Source organism: Rhipicephalus sanguineus, chromosome 2, assembly GCF_013339695.2.
Source record: "Rhipicephalus sanguineus isolate Rsan-2018 chromosome 2, BIME_Rsan_1.4, whole genome shotgun sequence".
Taxonomy (NCBI): domain Eukaryota; kingdom Metazoa; phylum Arthropoda; class Arachnida; order Ixodida; family Ixodidae; genus Rhipicephalus; species Rhipicephalus sanguineus.
This window is the reverse complement of record NC_051177.1, coordinates 51,473,597-51,492,942: the sequence shown is the minus strand read 5'-3', so window position 1 is coordinate 51,492,942 and position 19,346 is coordinate 51,473,597. Positions and strand designations below refer to the sequence as shown.

The 19,346-nt window shown below is 47.3% G+C and overlaps 1 protein-coding gene across 1 annotated transcript; it reads right to left on the bottom strand.

Annotated features, from left to right (window-relative positions):
- Positions 1-2,417: 2,417 nt before the first annotated feature.
- Positions 2,418-19,121, bottom strand: LOC119382936 (serine/threonine-protein phosphatase 2A regulatory subunit B'' subunit beta). The gene is made up of 6 exons (XM_037650853.2): positions 18,964-19,121; positions 17,163-17,253; positions 13,200-13,516; positions 11,559-11,813; positions 8,525-8,752; positions 2,418-6,838 (listed from the first exon to the last, which is right to left on the bottom strand). The coding sequence occupies exons 3-6, from the start codon at positions 13,457-13,459 to the stop codon at positions 6,490-6,492; spliced, it is 1,092 nt and encodes a 363-aa protein (XP_037506781.1). The 5' UTR covers positions 13,460-13,516; positions 17,163-17,253; positions 18,964-19,121; the 3' UTR covers positions 2,418-6,489.
- Between the last annotated feature and the right edge of the window lie 225 nt (positions 19,122-19,346).

The following is a 19,346-nucleotide window of genomic DNA, read 5'->3' as shown; positions in this document are numbered from 1 at the left end:
GACTGGAAAGACGCACGCGCGTTGCGCGCGCGCATCTCTCCAGTCCGGCCGTGACAGCACAAGCAAAAGCTGTCGCTAACTGCGGTCCACCCGCGGTGAAGACACGTACATTGTCAAAAAAGCTGTTTATCTTGTCAACAGGCTCAGTATTGCCAGTCACCGGCGAGGCAAGGTAAGTTATCTAGAGACCTTACAGCCCCATAAAGCTTACCTGTGACGCTTTCCGCTGAGGCGCGTGGGTTGCGTGGGTCAACCGACTTTACGGCCGCACGCATGGATGACCACACGGGCCACATGTAACGTTAACGTCTCGGCTCTGGAGCGTGTGGAGCCGTCCGAAGCTGGCTTGGCTAAATCTTTAGGTGATTGTAGCACGATTGTAGCACGCCTTGCACGCTGCTGTCCTGTAGCCTTCGAGACCGCAGCACGCGTAAGTGTAGCGGTTCAGTTTCGGTATTGTATATAGTTTCGGTTTCTTTATGTATACCGCTATGGTTAGTTAGAATGGAGGGAAGACCGCGCGCTCATCGGAGACGGATTCGATTGACGTTCGACGGGTACGCACTGCCTGTGGTTGGGTCTTTAGATGTGTGTGTGTGTGTCGCGGGGGGGAGGCGGGAGTGAATTAATTGAGGAAAAGACGCAACTTCCGCTGCCCTTGAAGGCAGCGCGGCTCATCGTCACTATAGGGAAGGGACTGGTGGGGAAATATGGGTAGAGAAATATAATAGTAGGGAGACAGCAGTTTCCCTGGTGTGGGACTTGGTGAGGGGCAGGCAGCCCCCGTACTGCCAGCCATTCAACCTCGTGTCCCCAAGACAGTCTAGAACCGCTTTGAAGACCTGGCTGTGCTGACGGGCTGGAAGTCTCTGGAAGTCCCTGGCAGCGAAGTGTGGCGACCGTGGCGGCTCACTGTAGGTGTACGTGTAGGGCAGTGGCAGTGGCACACCGGGCCCGAAAGCGGCGAAATCCAGCTTGAAGGTGCCTGGAGGCCCATGCACAAGGCATTCATAGTAGTGCCCAAGGGCCGAGGAAGGGGGGTATGGAGAGACTCCCTCTGTGGCAGCCATCGCTTCGCTGCGCGCCTTTCTCTGTCCGCGCTACCTATACCAGTATAGTATACCGAAGAAAAGTTTGGGGGCGCATCTTGCTTTCAAACAATTGGTGATCGTCATCTGTCTTGCTTGCATTTCCTCTCTTAGAAACACTGCGCTCCATACTTTGCTATCAGTAATGCTGTGTCATGCTGACAACTTGCATGCTGTTTCTGACGTGGACGTGCCGCATTCGCAAAGAGGCAATATAAATAACAGGAAGGTAAGAGTCAAAACGTGCAATCTTTTCTTGGGGTGCACCTGTTTTATGAAATATTGCAGCTGACGGTGCATCACACACATTGACTACAATGCTGAATCTGTTCACAGTCGATAAATTAGTGCGCGTTTCCCTTATAATGCGCCGAAATTTCATGACGGAAACGTAGTTTATGAGGTCACCCGCTTTCAATGCAGTAAGCTCAGAGCAGGCGCCTTACGGTTTGTTGTCAGCATTTTCAAAAAGTACTTGCCGGCTCCTTCTTCAGAGCAGATGCGCGCTCACAGATGTCCACCAAGCCGTTGTTGGAAAGATGTAGATCCTAAAATTTTGGCTCGCACCCACTCCGAAGGATAGGCCAAGAATCTGGTAACCTAGATAAACTATTTCAAAAATATAGAAAAGAGAATAACTTGTCCCTATGTTCAATAAGATTTTTTATCAGAATTGTTTTTTTTATGTTTCTTTTACCAGAGACAGCTGCGGCCGCCTGCTGGACATTCGAGTCACCTTTCATATTTCTTCGGAAGAAAAAAAGAAAGCTTCGGAAGTATAATTTATGGTAAGTATCACTAAATGATCCATTGATATTGCGGTTAAATATTAGTTTGTGTTCATGAGCCCTCAAATATATCGCTCATCCACTGCATTAGTTTAAAGTCAGGGGGAGGGAGGTGAGGCACTTTCCTTCCTTCGTATGGCCTGGGTAGTATCCATTAACTTTGGGTCTCTTGTTCTTAAAGTCCTGCACTAGCTCGATGTTTATTTCGCAATGATAACGCCGAAAACATAATTTGGCCCAGTTCTTGGATAGAAACAAAGCACGTGACAGGTAGAGACGACTACACAAAGAGGCGAGGGAGGAGGGAGACGTATAGTGCTTATGGGAAGCGGAAAATGATTATGATGATGATGATGATGGGGTGATTGGCACCTATATACCCACTCAGGGGGATGGGCCAAGAGTCGGGCGAATCATACGGTCTTAAATTTTTTTCAAATCCTACTAGAAGTTAGGGCGTCAGTTCGAAAGAAGGGTTATTTTTAATGAATCCCAATTTTAGACTACTAAATAAACCATGGCAGCAACTATCTCATGTAGTTATGGATGCTGTCATATTTGGGTTGTAGGGAGGGAGTGGGGAAAAACTGAGTCAAAGATTAATCTGGGAGAACTGTTTTTTTAACGCGATAGCGTTAAAGAGCTCGTTTCACAGCAAAGGCGTCCGCAGAATTTTTTGCAGGGGGTTGCATCCGCAAGCGAAAAGGGGCGGGGTGGGGGCTATTCAGCACAGACAGCTTTTATTTCACTGCCGTGTCATGACCAGCAAGATTAGTCAATAGTGTGTAACGAGCAAAGTTGGCTGGCAATCCTGAAGGCCGTTTCACACGGATATTATGCGGGACCTGAGTACGCCAATCGAGCTGTGTCACTTATTGCTAAAATATTATCCGAAATTCCAGATGGGGCAGCCGCTCACCCTTGCACCCCCCTCCGGACGCCCATGTTTCGCAGAAATTCCGGCGTCGAGGTCGTTGGTTGTGAGCGAAAAATTATCTTGTCCGTGACCGAAAAATCGAGAAAGATGCCAATAAAATAAATAATAAGAAACTACGGTTCGAGTGGGAATCGAACCCAGGCCGTCTGCGTGGCAAGCGGGTATTCTACTACAGAGCCATGCTATTGCTTGGAACTGCTGCGAGAAAAAAAAAAAAAAAAAAACACTATATGAATGTATCTAGTGGAAGGAATGTAATACTGCGTGTCAGAAGCGTAGAATCGCGCCAGGCGTCAAAACATGTGAATTACGCAACGGGTGGGTGTTTTAAAGGCCCACACATTACAAAGCGCTCAGACATTCCCCTGCGTCTTCTCTGGACCCAAATAAAGTTTGCATCATCATCATCATGTTTAATCATCATCAGCTGCATAAGCATCAACAAACTGAGCAGCTGCGTAGGTTCGCGTGTTGCCTTGCGGACGCGGGCCCTTCGTTGATTCGCAAAAGGAAGAATTATAGCGAAGTGGGCACTTAACTGTACTTGCAGTAGGCATTCTAGGATAGTTTGAAACGTCCAATGTTACGCGCACGGTCGTTCGTTACCTTACGGCACGTTTGAGGCATGCATCGAGAACCGAAGCTAGGCTTTTTTTTTTTTTTTAATAGCCTGCTACAGACTGGGCCGCCGCGCTGTTGCGGTAGGAGGAGCCGTTATCGGTAGTTACGGTGTTCTGTTGCTGACCCGAAAGACGCAGGTTCGATCGCAGCCGCGGCAGCCGCATTTCGATGAAGGCGAAATGCTAGAAGCCCGTGTAGCAAGTGCTAGGTGGCAAAAGTTCTCCGGAGCCCTCCACAACGGCGTGTTACATAATCCTATATTGCGTGACTTTGGCACGGAAAACTCCAGCAGTTATTGCTCTTGACATGTCGTTCCCGACTTCGTACACGCAGTGCATTTTTGACGGCGCTGAGTCGTGCTCTATGTAGCGTAGCAGAAATATCACTTTTCGCTTTATGCATCTATATGTGTTGCATAAAGCAAAAAAAAAAAAAAGGATGATCTTATTTTTAGGTCTGGCGGCCCCATGCCGCCAATTTCCCACAGGGTGGGTGCCCTCCCAAACGACTATGAACTTCGTTGTGCCGAGCACAAGGCTGGGAGTGCGCTTGTACCTATTTTACCGGTAGGTACCCGGCGGCAACAACTTTCTGCCTCCCACAGCAGTGGCGGATGCTCAACTATTTTACCAAGGCTGTGGTGGGTTAAGGTGCGCCCAGGGGCCTTTACAGAACCTTATGGGGCCACCTTTTGAGATGAGTACCCATTAACAACCGAGCGCCAGGTATGTGTACGCCCCCACCCCTTTGGAAAAACCGGTTGGTTCCCGGTCGGCACTGGGAATCGAACCCGGTACCTCCCGCATTGGAAGCGGACGCTCAACCATGAAACCACCGCTGCGGTATTATCTATCTATCTATCTATCTATCTATCTATCTATCTATCTATCTATCTATCTATCTATCTATCTATCTATCTATCTATCTATCTATCTATCCGCCTACGTCTGGGCGCTCTCCCGGTCGCCTCCATAGGTTGTGATCTACCAAAATTCGCATAGCACAGGATGAGTGTATGACGAACACGATTCACTGGTGCTGACATGAATAACGCAAAATACCCGTCGCGGCTGGGATTGAACCCGCGACCTTCGGATCAGCAGCCGAGCACCGTAATCACAACACCACAGCGGCAGATGCAAGGAAAGTTAGGGAGCTGAAGACAGAGCACCCCTGGATAATGGTTACCATCCACTCGTCCTCGTGGTCCGCAACATCGACCACGTGGATTACGCAAAAACCGAGGTCAACGCTTCCTCCAATAAGTCTGTCGAGAGGACCATGTCCCTCATTATTACCGGTGAATTCAGCATTGATTTATCAAAACCCAACAACGCCTGGTTCTTAGACGGCATGAAATACGGCTTGGATGTGGGCGGGGCATCACAAGTTCCGGTGCCACGTCCAGGACAGGAGAAATCATAGATCATTTCTTCGTAAAAGCCATCCGCGGTTACCACCAGCTCTACTATACCTCTACTAGCCGCGGTCACGAACCGATCCGATAACAAGTCCTGTCCAGCTGCTCGTGTTTTCTAATCACGACGATTATCAGCTTATTCAAGAACTGCCAAGAACCCCTTCCACGCATGCAGACGGGTTCGTGAAACATGCGTGCGTTCTCCGTCATAACGGATAAGTATAAACATCACAACTGTAACACAACTCTAACAACTGCAGCTGTGACTGTAACGTACGTGCAGTGCGCCTGCGCGTGCCGCTCGGCTGTCTGTATATCTAGGGAAACTTTTCTGAATAAAGCTTAGTTGCAAGCAGCGCCTGTCCTTTGCATCTGTGTTCCTTCATTGCCCTATTCGAATTCGCGCTATTATTGAAGAATATAAGCACCACATATCAGCTTACTGCCTCTGGTGTTCGCAACACCTATGTTGCTGTTGGCATCGTTAAGCAATTGTAAACAACTGGTTATGTAACACACGTGCGACTCTTCAAAATGTGTGTGAGTATACCATTTGCACATTTTCTAGCGTCATTCCGTAACGTTTCGCTCAATATGAAAAATTGCGACACAGTCACCCTGCTGCACATGCTTCGCATAACATTGATTCCCACAGTACGTGGGATCTCCCGAATTTTTTCGAACACTCCTTCAGCAAAACTGTCGTCACCGGGCATGTCTGTGTTAAGTGCCACAGAACTAGTTATTTTGTCGTCTCGAGCCGTCTCAAGTACAGCAGACCTAACCAACCAGCACTTGACTTCTGGTGGATCACGTATTGCTATAAAATATTGGAGCGCTGAGGATACACGTAGACTACCAAATATCTACCGCAGAAGACGGAAAGTCTGAATTCTGTGAAAACGCCCCACTTCACTCGACTGTATTTGCAGATAGTGTTATTTGGCAAGTAAGCTATAGCTGCTGCATGTCAGCACCAAAAGATGGAAAGTACAAACAAAACGAAAGGACTGTTTGATTTCTGAAGCAAGCTGTGGTAGCCGATTGAAAAGAACAAGGTATAGTACCGACCTAAAAAGTGTCGAAGCGAGACTGTATGTCGTCTGGAAGTAATGGCAAATGTTCTCCATGAAACGATTAGACATGCCAAGTCGTCAGATGACATCCCAAAATTTGTTGTTGTGAATTGTCTTTGTCGATTGCTTTCCTGCGCGGATGTTTCCAGTTCCGCATTCTCAGAACAATGCTTCACAGGACGCGGTCACGAGGCTATACGTAACAGCTAGAATTTTTCTTTTATCGCGATGAAGCTATTTTCAATGTTTTAACCTACGTCCACAACAGAGAAAAACGAAAAAAGCCCAAATTTTGGCTCCGTTATTTTTCAACTGCCAGATCGCACGAAAAACGGCACACAGCGGTCACGTCTGCACTCATTGCACCGCTTAGAGTTCTAGTTTGGGACTTCTAGCTAGTCGTGTCCGATGGTCTGGCCTCTCGCGCGTCGCAGCAGCGGTGAACACTTCGGAAACGCTTGTCGTTCACACCTGGAAAACAACCAACGTCTTTTCGATCCATGAACCAGGTCTTCATGACACTAATGAAAAAAATAAATCGCCTGGTTGGCCGGCCGAGTTACCTAACAGTCATGGGTACGAGCATGAACGTGTTGACAATCATGCACACCACACTGGGTTCGCAGCGCTTGAGGTCCGACAGTGCGATGAACTCGGGCTTTCGCGGCTTGACGCGCTCGAATATCTCGTGTGCCACTTCGGCGAAGTCGCAGCACGGGAAGTGCACCTCGACGATACGCCGCTTGTCCTCGTAGAGGTACTGCATGTCGTACACGGTGATGAAGCCGTCGCCGTCGAAGTCCAAGCAGTGGAACCAGAACTCGACGCTCTTAGGAAGCCCCTTGTTGGACTCGACAGCGTGAAAGACGACGAAGTCTTGCAGGGCCATCATCTGGCGGCCGTTGTACCTGCGAAAAAAAAAATGTTATAGCGTGTTCTTAGCTAAGCCAGCGGATCTGTGTTGCGAATATGTTGCAAACATAAAGGACGTTAATCTTTCTTGTTACAGCGAGTGAGTATATTCACGCCGATTTTCATGTGCACTGCTGGAACCAGTTCAAGCGAACTGAAAGCCAGTAGGTTACCTGCTGGTTCCAGCAGCATCTCGGGAGAAAACCAGTATCCTGCTGGAACAAGTATAATCAGCAGGCTGCCTGCTGGGACCAGCCGAAAACCAGTAAACACCTTGCTTGAACCAGCGGAAAACCAGTAGGCACCCTGCTGGAACCAATACAACCTGGAGGAAATCAGCATGTTACCTGCTGGTTCCACCAGGAGCCAGTACAAACCAGCAGCTCAAGTGGCACATCAGGAGCCATATATGGCGAGGTGCATCTGAAAAATGCCCGCTTCGGTTGTTGAAACATGGTGAAAAATTGGTTGCTGCTGCTGTTGTATGCGAAAAGCCGTACTTGTAATCGCAAAGTTACGCTCCTGCGTTCTACCGCATAATCTGAACGCCAATAAGGTCTTGATACACCGTGTGGTCTTGATGTGCTCCGGACGCTGCAGCACCACTTGGCAACGTACAGGCAGTGACTTCCGTAGTGAGACTTCAGAGCGAAAGCTTTTGGCAGTGAGAGAGTGGGGATGCACGCGAATAAGAAGAGCTCACATGATTTCTGGGCGCATAGTAGTGACTATGATCTAGAGAAAGAGAGAGAGAGAAAAAGGTTTATTGTGGCAGAAAAGCTGAGAAACTATGATCGCGGCACCACTCCTGACCGCCCGTTTTTCTCATGTTTATCGGCACTTTAATCGCGTAACAAATTCGCACATTTACATATGTGTAAATCTCGACGATGAAGTGGAGTTACAGCTCCATAGCTGCGTTTGGCTAAGCTAGGTTCACTCGACTGACTGATTGATTGATTGATTGATTGATTGATTGATTGATTGACTGATTGCTTGATTGATTAGTTGGTTTAGAGCATCCCGAAACATCAAGACAGTGAGAGACGGAGTAGTGGATAGTTGGGAATCTGCATCTTGCCCCGTAAGGGATACAGAGGGGATGTCCAGTTTTATGCTACTGAGAGCGCGGGACTTCAAGTTCTAACCGTGCATGCAAGATTGCACCCGTGTAACGCACTACTTGTCTATCTTGACAGATGTGTAAGTCGTTTGATTTGACAGTCACTCAACGAAGAAAAGAATATCACAATCAAAGAGACAGTCAGAAAGAAGGGTGAGAAAAAAAGAAGGACACGAACAACACTACGTGCTTGACGCCATCAGACTTTAGAAGCAAAAGGAAGCCTTTGATGATCCGAAGGCACCATTGGTTCATCAGCTACCATCAATCCAGGCGTAGCCTTCCTAACAGATGCATCTATACAGGCGCGCTGTCTTGCGTAGGGCAACGTTCGGCTAGTGACATTCGGGGCGAGAGTTTGGAAGAAGGAAACAAAATCTACAAAGATAGAAAATTGTCAGGGTCGTTTCCTGTCATTACATTAGCTGCAAATAAAGACGGCAGAAAGAAGTGCCACGTGTTATTGCAGGTAGGCTAGTAATGCCACTCCGTCGTCATAATGCAATCGCGGTAGGTTGCCAAGATGTAGGAAATGACGGCCAGCACGTAGTGCGCCTGCCTTTTGATAACAGCCGAGCAGAGTATCCTGTCCAGGCCACGGTTGGTGAAAGCGCCTCCCTGGAAGTTCCGCAATTCGTCCGGACTGAGCATGCCGTCCCGATCGCGATCGAGTCCCTCGAACATGGCGTACGTCATGTAGAAGGAGCCGAAGTTGAAGGCGTCCATGCTCTGGTCCAGCTCCGACGACTCTTCCATCCAGCGGAGGGAGCTCAGCAGGTGGCTCTCCCTGGAACGCGCGAGGTTTAAGAGAAAAACCAAGATAGAAACTCCATATACTGGCGAATTTTCATGTAGTAAGTAGCATTATTCGGGGTCTGCGTGTTGGGCATTAAAAGGCAGCCGCGTTTTCATGATGTGCATCTGAGTGACCAGTGCAATAGCAGTATGGCGTCCTATCATAATTCGCTGACTGCACACCGACATTCAACGTGAGCTTCCTGCACTTCTCGTTGCCATCTGTGGTGGACTATCTACTGATACTGCCTAAAACAACTTATTATCTGCCGGCCCTGCTTACAAACTACGAATTCTGTATGGTTGCGATACGCTCTCTATATATACTTGTCATCCACGTCTTTAGTATGCGCACCGGCACCACTGGCAGTAGTCCTTCAGTAACGCAGGAGCACAATGGCTTCAGTTTGACACTCGTCATTAAAACTGCCACGCTCATATTAAAAAAAAACAGACTTTGAATGATTACGAATTCCCAACCAGGTATAATAAGTAAGCAGGGCCGATAGATCAAATGTAATATGTTGTTAGGCAGCATCAGTAGACGCGTTATATAGTTCACAGGCTTTGAAGGCAGAAAAAGCGTATTGGAACAATTTGTTTGAAATATATAATATGGAAAAATGGAAATGAACTTCACAAGGGTGAAACTTCGGTCTTGTTAGTCATAGTGTAATGACAGCGTATAGCCAAGGGACGAACATAGAAGAACCGAGTAGGCGGACCGTACATGATTCACGTGAAAGCTACTTGTTCACTGTTTGCAAACTGTCTGGCTAGTCGACGAAATGAATGCGGGCGTATTGTAGTAATATATATATATATATATATATATATATATATATATATATATATATATATATATATAGAGAGAGAGAGAGAGAGAGAGAGAGAGAGAGAGAGAAAAGAGTAACCATTTTCAATATTTGCCCAACATATAACTAGGCGGCGCGTTGACCTCCGTAAACACATGTTACATGTGTCGAAAGCAACGTCGTTCAGGTAACGGCTCCTTGAAAAGCGTCTGCTAACTAACATTGATGAAACAAAGTAACCCTGATGCAGGTGGAATGTGGCTAACAAACGAAAACAGCATCAGAGAGCAGAGAAATAGTGCTAGGCATCGCTTAATAGCAGATATATTTTCGCAACTTCCAAAATGCGAGGACGAGCGTGGACGCCCACGTCGGCGGCATTACCACGGGAGGTAATTAAGCTAATGTCCACGTTGCGGTGCTTGCTTTCGCGCAAATGCTATCTCACCTGCATTCCGGACATAACGGATTCGCAATTACGCAGTGTATCGATTTTTCAGAATGCGCTTTCGGTGCAACGAACTGACCAGAAACGAATACGAGGTCTGCACACATTTCGCCATTCCTGTCCGAAATAATCTAAATTGCGTCATTTGAAAAAAAGCTACCTTGATTGCTTCATCTTGGCGCTTACATGTCGGCGTTCGCCACTGCCGTTCGAATTTCGGCAAACGTATATTGCTGCTTCCAACTACAAACCTCCGTCCAACTCCAAAATACACTGGCTTCAAGAGATAAAAATGGCAGCGTGCACGTGATGTCATTCGGAGTTGAAATTTGGCCGGTCTGAGATTATAGGCTCATACAGCGGACTCACTAGCTTTCAAATGTACGGTGTAGCGAGCAATGTTTCTTGTTGTAACAGCCACCACTTCTGCAGTGGATGTTGATTGGTAAATCGTAAGTCAAAGTGCACTACTCGCCAACAGTGATTGTTCAACATGATGTAGTTATAAGCAACAAATTTATTCCTTTGCAAAAACAGTTATTCTCCCATACAACTATCTCCAGTTGCCCTCGGCTTGCGTGTAACCGGTGCCACACCTGTATTATCTCTTTCTTCCTCGAGCTGCCACATATATGTGCCACATTCTGAATCCCGAAATAGATCTTCTTTGTTTTGTTGTATTAACGTGAAGGTTTGAGCGAGTTGATACTCCCTTGTACAATACATTAACAGCGCGCAAAATTAAATGAATGTCGAATGCTTGTCTGTGTATCCTCTCTTCGTACTTCGTTTAACTTTTTTTTTTGCGCTGTTAATGCCTTGTTTCATCGTGCCAAACGTGCGGCGTCGTCGTGTTGCCGTTTCGTGTTTTGGATGGCGCCAGTGTAGTACAGCTGGACGCCAAACTATTGCGCCAATGATGTACGCATATGCTCATTCAAAGTTCCTCAGCGCTGCAAAACTCATACTTGGATGTATCACCCGGGAGAAGAGCATATGCTAAGCGCCCGTGTATACATGAAGCATAGATGACAGAACGACTCCGAATAATAATTAAATTGCATTACTAATTACTTTTATAGAATTTTTTCGAATGTAGTTAAATTACATTACAAGCTACGACTTGCCAAAAGTAATGACATTACATTACTATTAATTTTGAAAAGTGATGAAATTACTTTGAAATTACTTTAGCAAAAGAATTCATCATTCATGTTCTAACTCATTTAAACTTTGTTTACAACACATATACATAGAGGTCTCAGAGATGTTTCTCGCAACGCAGAGGCAGCTGCCTCTTTCCCAAGGTTGAGGTTTGGCACTTAGGTCAATTTTTTATGTCATAAGGGAAGCGGACATGCTAAATTTGAGTCAAAAGTAATTGGAAAATTAATGAATAATTTTCTGGAGAAATTACTCGATTGAAGTAATTCATTACGTTACTAAAATACCAGCCTACAAAAGTAATTCATCACGTTACTCATTACAGCAAAAAGTAACTCAATTAGTGTAATTTCATTGCTGCCGAGCCTGACCTGAAGTCACGGATGCTGAGCATGTTCTTCCAGGAGCGGGACGCGTGGAAGAAGTACTTGGTGAGCGCGGTTGCAATGAACGGCTCCCGGAACTGCGGCGTCTTCTGCAAGAAGCGCATGTCCGGGTGCATGGCGAAGAAGTCCTCGAATAAAGGCCGCAAGTCCTCCTGCGTGAGGTAGTCGCGATCCCGTGCCAGCACGTGCACGGCACGAGAGCTCTCCTCCGGGAAATTGGCCACCAGGTGACTGTAGTACCTGCGCAAGTGCACGAAGGATATGTAAGGAGCAGCGGTTTTGAATACGCGAAACCCGGGTCGAGCATTACCGTCGAATTTTGCTACAGCGTAGCGCCAACAGGGCGCACCCGGTGTCAGATCTTGCACACACGAATAACTACCCAATCCGCCTTTTTCACGATGCCACGGCGCATGCGCCCTTGCACTAGCGGGAAGGTCGCGAAACACCTCTTTCTCTCGGAGGATTTCAGACGATATCGGCTTTCCTGGCCCCTACCAAGACAGCAGAGGGCATCACAGGAAAATGAAAAAATGCGGACTGAATGTTGACGTGGGAACAGCCGTCGTCGTAGTTCAATTAATATAGAGGATCGCACGCGTGGCACGGAGGATGTGGGTTGGATCCCACCAGCGGCAAGTCTTTTTTTCACGCACTTTTCTTTTACCTTATCATTTCGGCATTGCAGTTAAATTGACAAATAACTTCCCTCATCCTTTCCCTGGCGTCATTATCTGTTGACATCACATGGTTGTGACTAACTGAAATTAAGCCCCTGGATCCCCTCTCCCCCCTTTTTATATATTTTCTTCTATAGAATAAAGTTAAGATGACGACAACGCACTGCTAAGTGCAGAACACTTGTCGCTGCGTACTTGCCTTTGTTGTCTTGCGTGCTTTTTATTTAACGTCCTGTGCACGGTGTATTTTGTACCAACACGCTCGCATGCGCACTCTCTCTCTCGTTCTCTCGTTTCTTGCCTGGACGTGACGTCGCACCGTGACAAGCGTACACTGAATTCCGCATGAATGCGACTAGAAGCAGTCTGTACATATTCGGCTACACTCGGCGTTTTCATTCATATCATATCTGAAAATCACAGGAAAAAAAAGGAGCGAATAAGAGGAGTGTTCTCTCACCCCCTCCTTCCTTGTCGTGTCTGAAGCATGTAAGGCGGACGTTCAGGGGAGGATGGACGCTTGAAGAGATAAAAATATTCGTGAATACGGGACGTCGCTGGAGCCAACGTTTCGACAAGCGGACTTTATCTTCTTCAAGGCTGCAACTGGCCACCTTAGCGCGTATATGTATATGCTTCGTACCCTCTCATTCACCCCCCTCCCCCCACACACATAAAATAAATAAACAAAAGAAGAGGAGGACATGCAACATGTATACGGGAGTGGGAGAGAAGGAGGGGCCGGCATGCTGAATTGGGAGAGTCAAAAAGAAGAGGGTACGAAGCATATCCACACACGCGCTAAGGTGGCCAGTTGCAGCCTTGAAAAAGAGAAGTCCGCTTGTCGAAACATTGGCTCCAGCGACGTCCCGTGTTCACGAATTTTTTTATCTAAGTATTTAGTATCTGAGACCTTTCCTCTCCTGTGTAAGTCCTTATACTGCACCTGCAGAAGCGCTCCTTCGTGACGGGCCTGTCCTTGTCACCGCCGGCGGCGCGGTACAGCGCCGTCTTGAAGTAGCCCGGCAGGGAGCAGGCCCTCGCGAGCGGCGCGAAGTCCTCGGGCCCCAGGACATCGCCCGCGATGTCGTTGAGCGCGAGCTTGAGCTCCCGGCAGGCCATCTCCACCTCGAGCGGTGACAAGGGCCGGCCGTAGGGAAAGTAGAAGAGCGGTATCACGGGCGCCTCTTCAGCGGCCGACGACATCGCCAGCGCTCATGGCAGCCGCTGCACACGGGGGCTCGCGCCGGTGCCTCACCTCTCCTGCGCACGCGCGCGACACGGTGCAGCCACGTGTACAACACACTCTTTAATATAAAGGGTACTAAGAAAGGTAGTAGTAACTGCAGCACTTACTACCACCTTGACACTTTTACTACGTTTGTTTACTACGTTTCGCTAACGCTTTCTCCTTTAGAAATAATCAAAGGTAGTAAATATTGTCGTTATTAAGCGTGTCAGGCTTAGTAGAGATTAGTACTTGTGTACGTTACGAGTTAGTAAACGTTACTACCTCTACCGGCTGCGACAGTGTTATGAACAATTTAGCCAAACTGTAATTTCCTTATTTATATTGGAATAACAGTATTGTGCTACGTCATGGCAAGTAGTTAGGTGTAAAAAATCCGGGTCCAAAATATCAAATGTAAGTTTGAGTTCATGGCTAACGTGTACAACGTGTGCTGCCCCAAAGTAGGATGCCTGTATGTGTGAGTGTTCTAGTTTATGGTTCGTATATGCCTCTAGGTATACGAGTACATTGTTATCTGAGGATGTCCCTGTGGTGCGTATTTAAAAGCGTAATCACATGAAGGGACAATGCCATGGTCTCACTTTCTTATTTGAGCTTGTCAAGATAGTAAGGTTACTAACTTCGTCTTACTACTTACCCGTAGCCAGTAACTGTAAGTATAGTGTCATGGTAGTAAAGTTCCTAACTTTGCAGTGACTACCTTCATTTACTACATGAGCAGAAAATGTTGCGAAAAGCGCTGACTACCTCAAAGTTAGTAAATACCACTATTTTTTAAAGGTTGCACTGCCCTCTACAATACTGGTCCTGGATTGAGTCACTCATCGTCCTTTTTACCTGAGGCTCTTCGTGTTGATACGTACTACCCTGAGTTCTTTCGCGTAAACCTAAGTCTAAACAAAGGTGCCTTCGCATTTCACATCCATCGATGTGCGGCTACCGCCGACGGTTATTGAACCAGTGACCTGAGGTTCATGAGCCTAAGTCCACCGCGGTGTTCACATCACCATGTTTGCAGCAGCTTGTGGCGACACACTGCGCACAAACCGGCGCAGCCTCCGCCTCGTCACTATCTAGCCCGGCGTGACACAGCTGCATGCTACACCCACACCACGCCTCCGATAAGGGACAGCGCCACCGCAGCATCCCTGGAGGCTTACGTCACCGACGGTGGCTATAAAACCGAGCTGTCAAGCTCGGAAGTGATCCTTTCTTCGTTACCCGACTGAGCGCAGCGTCGGTATGCTCGCCCCGCTGCTGCTACTACGCAAATAAACAGTTATGTTTTATGTTGGGATGCGTCCTTCTAACGACACGGCATCCCACAAGCTGAAAGCGCTATGAGAACAAAATAACTGACGTTCCGTTGTCTCTAAAGCACCGAAACGTCTACTTCTCCGTTCGCTTTATCGTAACCAGTTAAGTACAAATAAATTTTAACAATGTGGCCAGACATGCAGCTTCTCCTTGAACATTTTTACGTCAGCAACGGCGCAAAGAATTACCAATACACATACATCGAAGCCGTCGTTTACCACTTGGACAGAATTGCACCGAATTGCCTCGTTTTTCAGCATTGTACGAATCCCAATTTTTCTTGCGCTCTCAGCCAGTTGTTGCCCGTATTAGCTTGTTTGTCATGTGTCTGTGCAGTCAATGCGCCTTCGCCAACATTTCTTTGCATTCCTCTGCACACAACTTTGTGTCACTCACATTAAACTGCATGAACAGATTATCGTCGCGTTAAATTACGCATACTAGTAAAAATTTAGGCCGGACTGCGATAAAAACGGACGCAAAAGCATCGTTGATGTCATGCGAGACATACGCACCCACACGTGCGGCGCCCCCGTAGACTCAAAGCTTCGGCGCGTGCCAGCTGTCCCCTTCGTCGTCGTCAAAAACGTGAATTGACGCTCCCGTCAACGAAACGCAACTAAGCCGCCCGCTTCGTGGTTTAAGGGAACACGTCATCTTCTGCTACACCAGTGCCTCCTCTATTTTTTCATATAGAGGCGTTGGCTGCACTGATTCCGACGAAAGGCACAAGCTCAACTGCCGCATACGCTCGAGACCATAGCGACGATCGCACGCCCCACCAACCACTGTGCGATTTTCCTGGCAACGCGGTGACGTGCGAGGCTGTCGAGCACGTATACACACAATTGACCCGACCACGCAACGAAGGAAGAACACGCACACACACACACAAAAAAAAAACAACGATGCTGCAAGATCTGACCGGTCATATGGGACTCGGTTTGCGTACGGAGGCGTTGAAGGAAAAACGGCGCAATACAGAGAGCGGCGAAGTTTCACAACCGCACCAAGGTCAACGTCGACGACACGATATATACGAGGGCGACGAGGACCTCTTCTCATATCGTGACCAACATTACTCTATTCTGCGATCTGCCAATGCCTCTCTCTCTCTTTTCTTACCGAACGTCGGACGCCAGATATCTCCTCAAGGGGTCGTTAACTGATGTTTGTTTTGCTGCCGATGGGCTGTGGGGCGTGGTGTATGGACAGGGGGAAGGGGGGGTGGAGGGTGGTAAATCGTTTAAGCTTTACGTTGTGGTTTTGTTACGTCATTCGCAATCTAACTCCTCCGGATGCAGTGTCTCATCGCGCCTGACTAATGTGTCGAAGAGTTTCGGGAAATTTGTTATGTAACGTGTTCTAGAAGTCGCGACTAGCGTCGCTCGTTATAATGGGTGGTTGTGCGAAAGATGCATACCAGAAAAAAAAAAGTGTTCTTGCATATAAGGAAGGAGTATGTCGTAAGAATCACGTAACCGCGGTGAAATTTCTTTATTATTAATGCGAATTGATACCACACACTGTGTCTCGGTTAATTGTACGAGGCATCAGTTTGTGCGTGAGTTATATCGTAAATGTTCTTTTATGAACGCAAACTAAGAGGTCCATTATACGTAAACATTAGCACTACTGGAGGAGGATTATCACTGAAATTAACAAGGAATATAAACAGTTAATTTGAAACGAGATGATGATCGCAGTGATATCAGAAAAACATTCGGCACATGCTTCACAAGAAAGCTACATATTGGGTGCAATATAGTTACGTTCCACCCAAATATTGCAGCTGAAATAATGAACAGTCCTGTACCAGTCGTACCACATTGCCAGCATCAGACAGTGTTTCATGTGTTCCTCCGTGATTTTATCGTACTTCGTGGTGCCATTTCATAATTATGCACCAAAGAGTTTTACCGCTCATTAATATTGCTTTGAGATCGTACAGATATAATGAGCACGCGATAACTTCATATGATCAACTGTCAAAGGAAGTAAGTTGAAAATTTGAGATTATTATGCAATTAAGTGGCTGAAGGCTATTATATTAGTTGGTTGAATGCTGAAGGCTGGGAATTAAGCTGTTGACACTTCGCATTATCTTGAGAAGTTAAACATACAAAGAAACAGAATGGCTAATTTTTTATATCGCTCAGGTGAGACACTCAGGACCAGTTTTCTTCACTTGGTCTGTAAGTTTTATAGCTTAAATTTGTAACTGAAAGAAGAGTTTCTATTCGTGGACTCTATATTTCCTCTGTGAGCAGCACTTCGTCGTATCTCGAGCAGCATGCAGACAAATGCTATCAAGGACACTTTCGCCCTCCGTGCACTCGCCTGGATTTAGTGTGTCGGTGCAGCAGACACCAGAAGAGGGGCTCATGTGAACGCTCAGGCGACGAAGGTGCGTTGTGCGAGGCCTCGCCTCCTTTTGGCAGAGTCAACATGCGGCAGAAAGGAACGTAGAAGTACACGGCGATGGAACGAAAAAAGATGTGACATATACTTAACCGTGCCCTTATTTTGCCAAGCATCCAATACCAATACAGTAGACTTTCAGCGCAAGGACACGACGACGAGAAAGGAGACGACACACTGCGCTGGGTCGACACACAGCGCACACAGAAGACGACACACAGCAGAGTGTGTCGTCTTCTATCTTGTCGTTGTGTCCTTGCGCTGTAAGTCTACTGTAATGAATTTCGAATAAGCCAAAGCATCTACCCTTGTCACCCAATACAAACATGTTCAAAGTCCGACTAGTGCAGTAGCCGTGTATGACTTCATCTAGGGAGCCAACCCGCCGTGGTGCCTAAGCAGGTAAGGCGTTGCGCTGATATATGCTCGAGGACACGAGTTCGATTCTCGGCGACAGCAGCCGCATTTCGATGGGGGGCGAAATGCAGGAGGAACATCCGCGTAGTTAGATATAGGTGCACGTTCAATAACCCCAGGTGGTCAAAATTCATCCGGAGTCCTGTACTACGGCGTGCCTCCGAAATCAAGTCGTGGTTTTAGCAAGTAAAACGGCAGAATTTAAATTTTATTTTGAAAGCGCGAGCAGTAACTGCAGATGCATTAGGTCCCTAGATGAAACAACTTTTAGGGACCTTAAAAGTGCATAGTGATCAGCGTCACCACAATGAAGCAATTGCTGCCAGCTGTGACGGCGCCGTAACAAATTCGCGCCGTGAAATGCAATCAGCTCGGACACGCGCGAATAGATGGTCCGAGTTCTCGGAGCCCACACTGCTAATTCGAATACACGCGTAGCCGACAGCGGCCACCCAGCCGTTATTGAGCAGTTATAAACACAGGAAAAGCACCTTGAACAAATGATAAAGGACTAAGAGAGTGGAGAGAGAGAGAAAGAGAGAGCGATTGACATAGCGCCACCATCAGTGACTACATCACTCTGCTTTATAGAATACTCAAAACGCACACACCGACGATGACGGAGCGAAACTAGGTTCCCTAATGGTACATTCGGGTGGTTGTTTCAGAGTGCTCCGGATGTTCTGAAAAATTGATGTAAAAAAGCAACTAAGCATTACAACTAAAATGAGCGGGCCAATACATGATCGGGAAGGAAGAACATGACTTGCATACCTGCTTCTTCTCGTTTTAACGCATTAAAGCTGTTGGATTCACCACTTTCAAACTAGAGCCACTGTATATGCTACCTTTAGGTAGCAGAGCTGCGCATAGGCCTGGATAGCAACCACAGCCACGCTGTGAAGTCGCACTCCGTTATTTCAGGCGCCGTGCCTACCGTGTCGCCGATTAACATGTCTGGCATGTCGAAGACCGGTGATAAACATTGGTTATCGATGACTAGTGTTAATTCGGTTGGCTGCAGCGGCGGCGTCGAGAAATACAAAAATAGGCCCGAGCGTCAGCTTCTCCGCAATGCATGGTTGCTAGCGGCGTTTGGAAGACAGATGCGCAACTCTGCTACCTAAAGGTAGGATATACAGTAACTCAAACAGGGTCAGAGCGCCCTCAAAGGACAACCCTAACGTGCCATAAGTCAGCGTGGTCAGCCTTTCCGAGCTGCTCTTCTCTGGTTTACGCCCATTTGCTCGGTCGGCTGTACAAATTACAACTCGCACCATAAAACCAACATTTTCGGACATACCGTAACAGGTGGAACGTTCTTTCGCGGTTCCAGGATCATCCTCATCGGAAAGAAGGGGCGGATTCTTCATAATCCCGCGAGTGGTCGCTTAGCGCGAACATCTCAATTAAGTATAAGGCAAAAAGGAGCCGGCGTGCGCGCAGGGATGTTCGACGCGGAGAGCATGACGACAACGGCTAGGAATTTCGACACGCGCAAGTACCTTTTCGACTACACCTGTGTATTTCCGACAAGCTCGTGTACACTTCGTTTGTTTTGCGAAATAGCAAGCAAAAAAGTAAAAAGAGAAGTATGCAGAAAAGTAAAGAACAACAACGAAGTTTTCAGGATGCCGGTTTATCGATGCAAACCTTTCGGGTTTTCGTCCGGCCTAGATGCGTTTG

What these genes read in the sequence shown, in the direction of transcription:
- LOC119382936 (XM_037650853.2), bottom strand. Translation starts at nt 13,459, where the DNA reads ATGTCGTCGGCCGCTGAAGAGGCGCCCGTGATACCGCTCTTCTACTTT. An exon ending in ACGAAGGAGCGCTTCTGCAG is followed by an intron (nt 11,814 to 13,199) that starts GTGCAGTATAAG and finishes GCACTTGCGCAG; the next exon opens with GTACTACAGTCACCTGGTGG. An exon ending in TGCTCGGCTGTTATCAAAAG is followed by an intron (nt 6,839 to 8,524) that starts GCAGGCGCACTA and finishes TTTTTTTCGCAG; the next exon opens with GTACAACGGCCGCCAGATGA.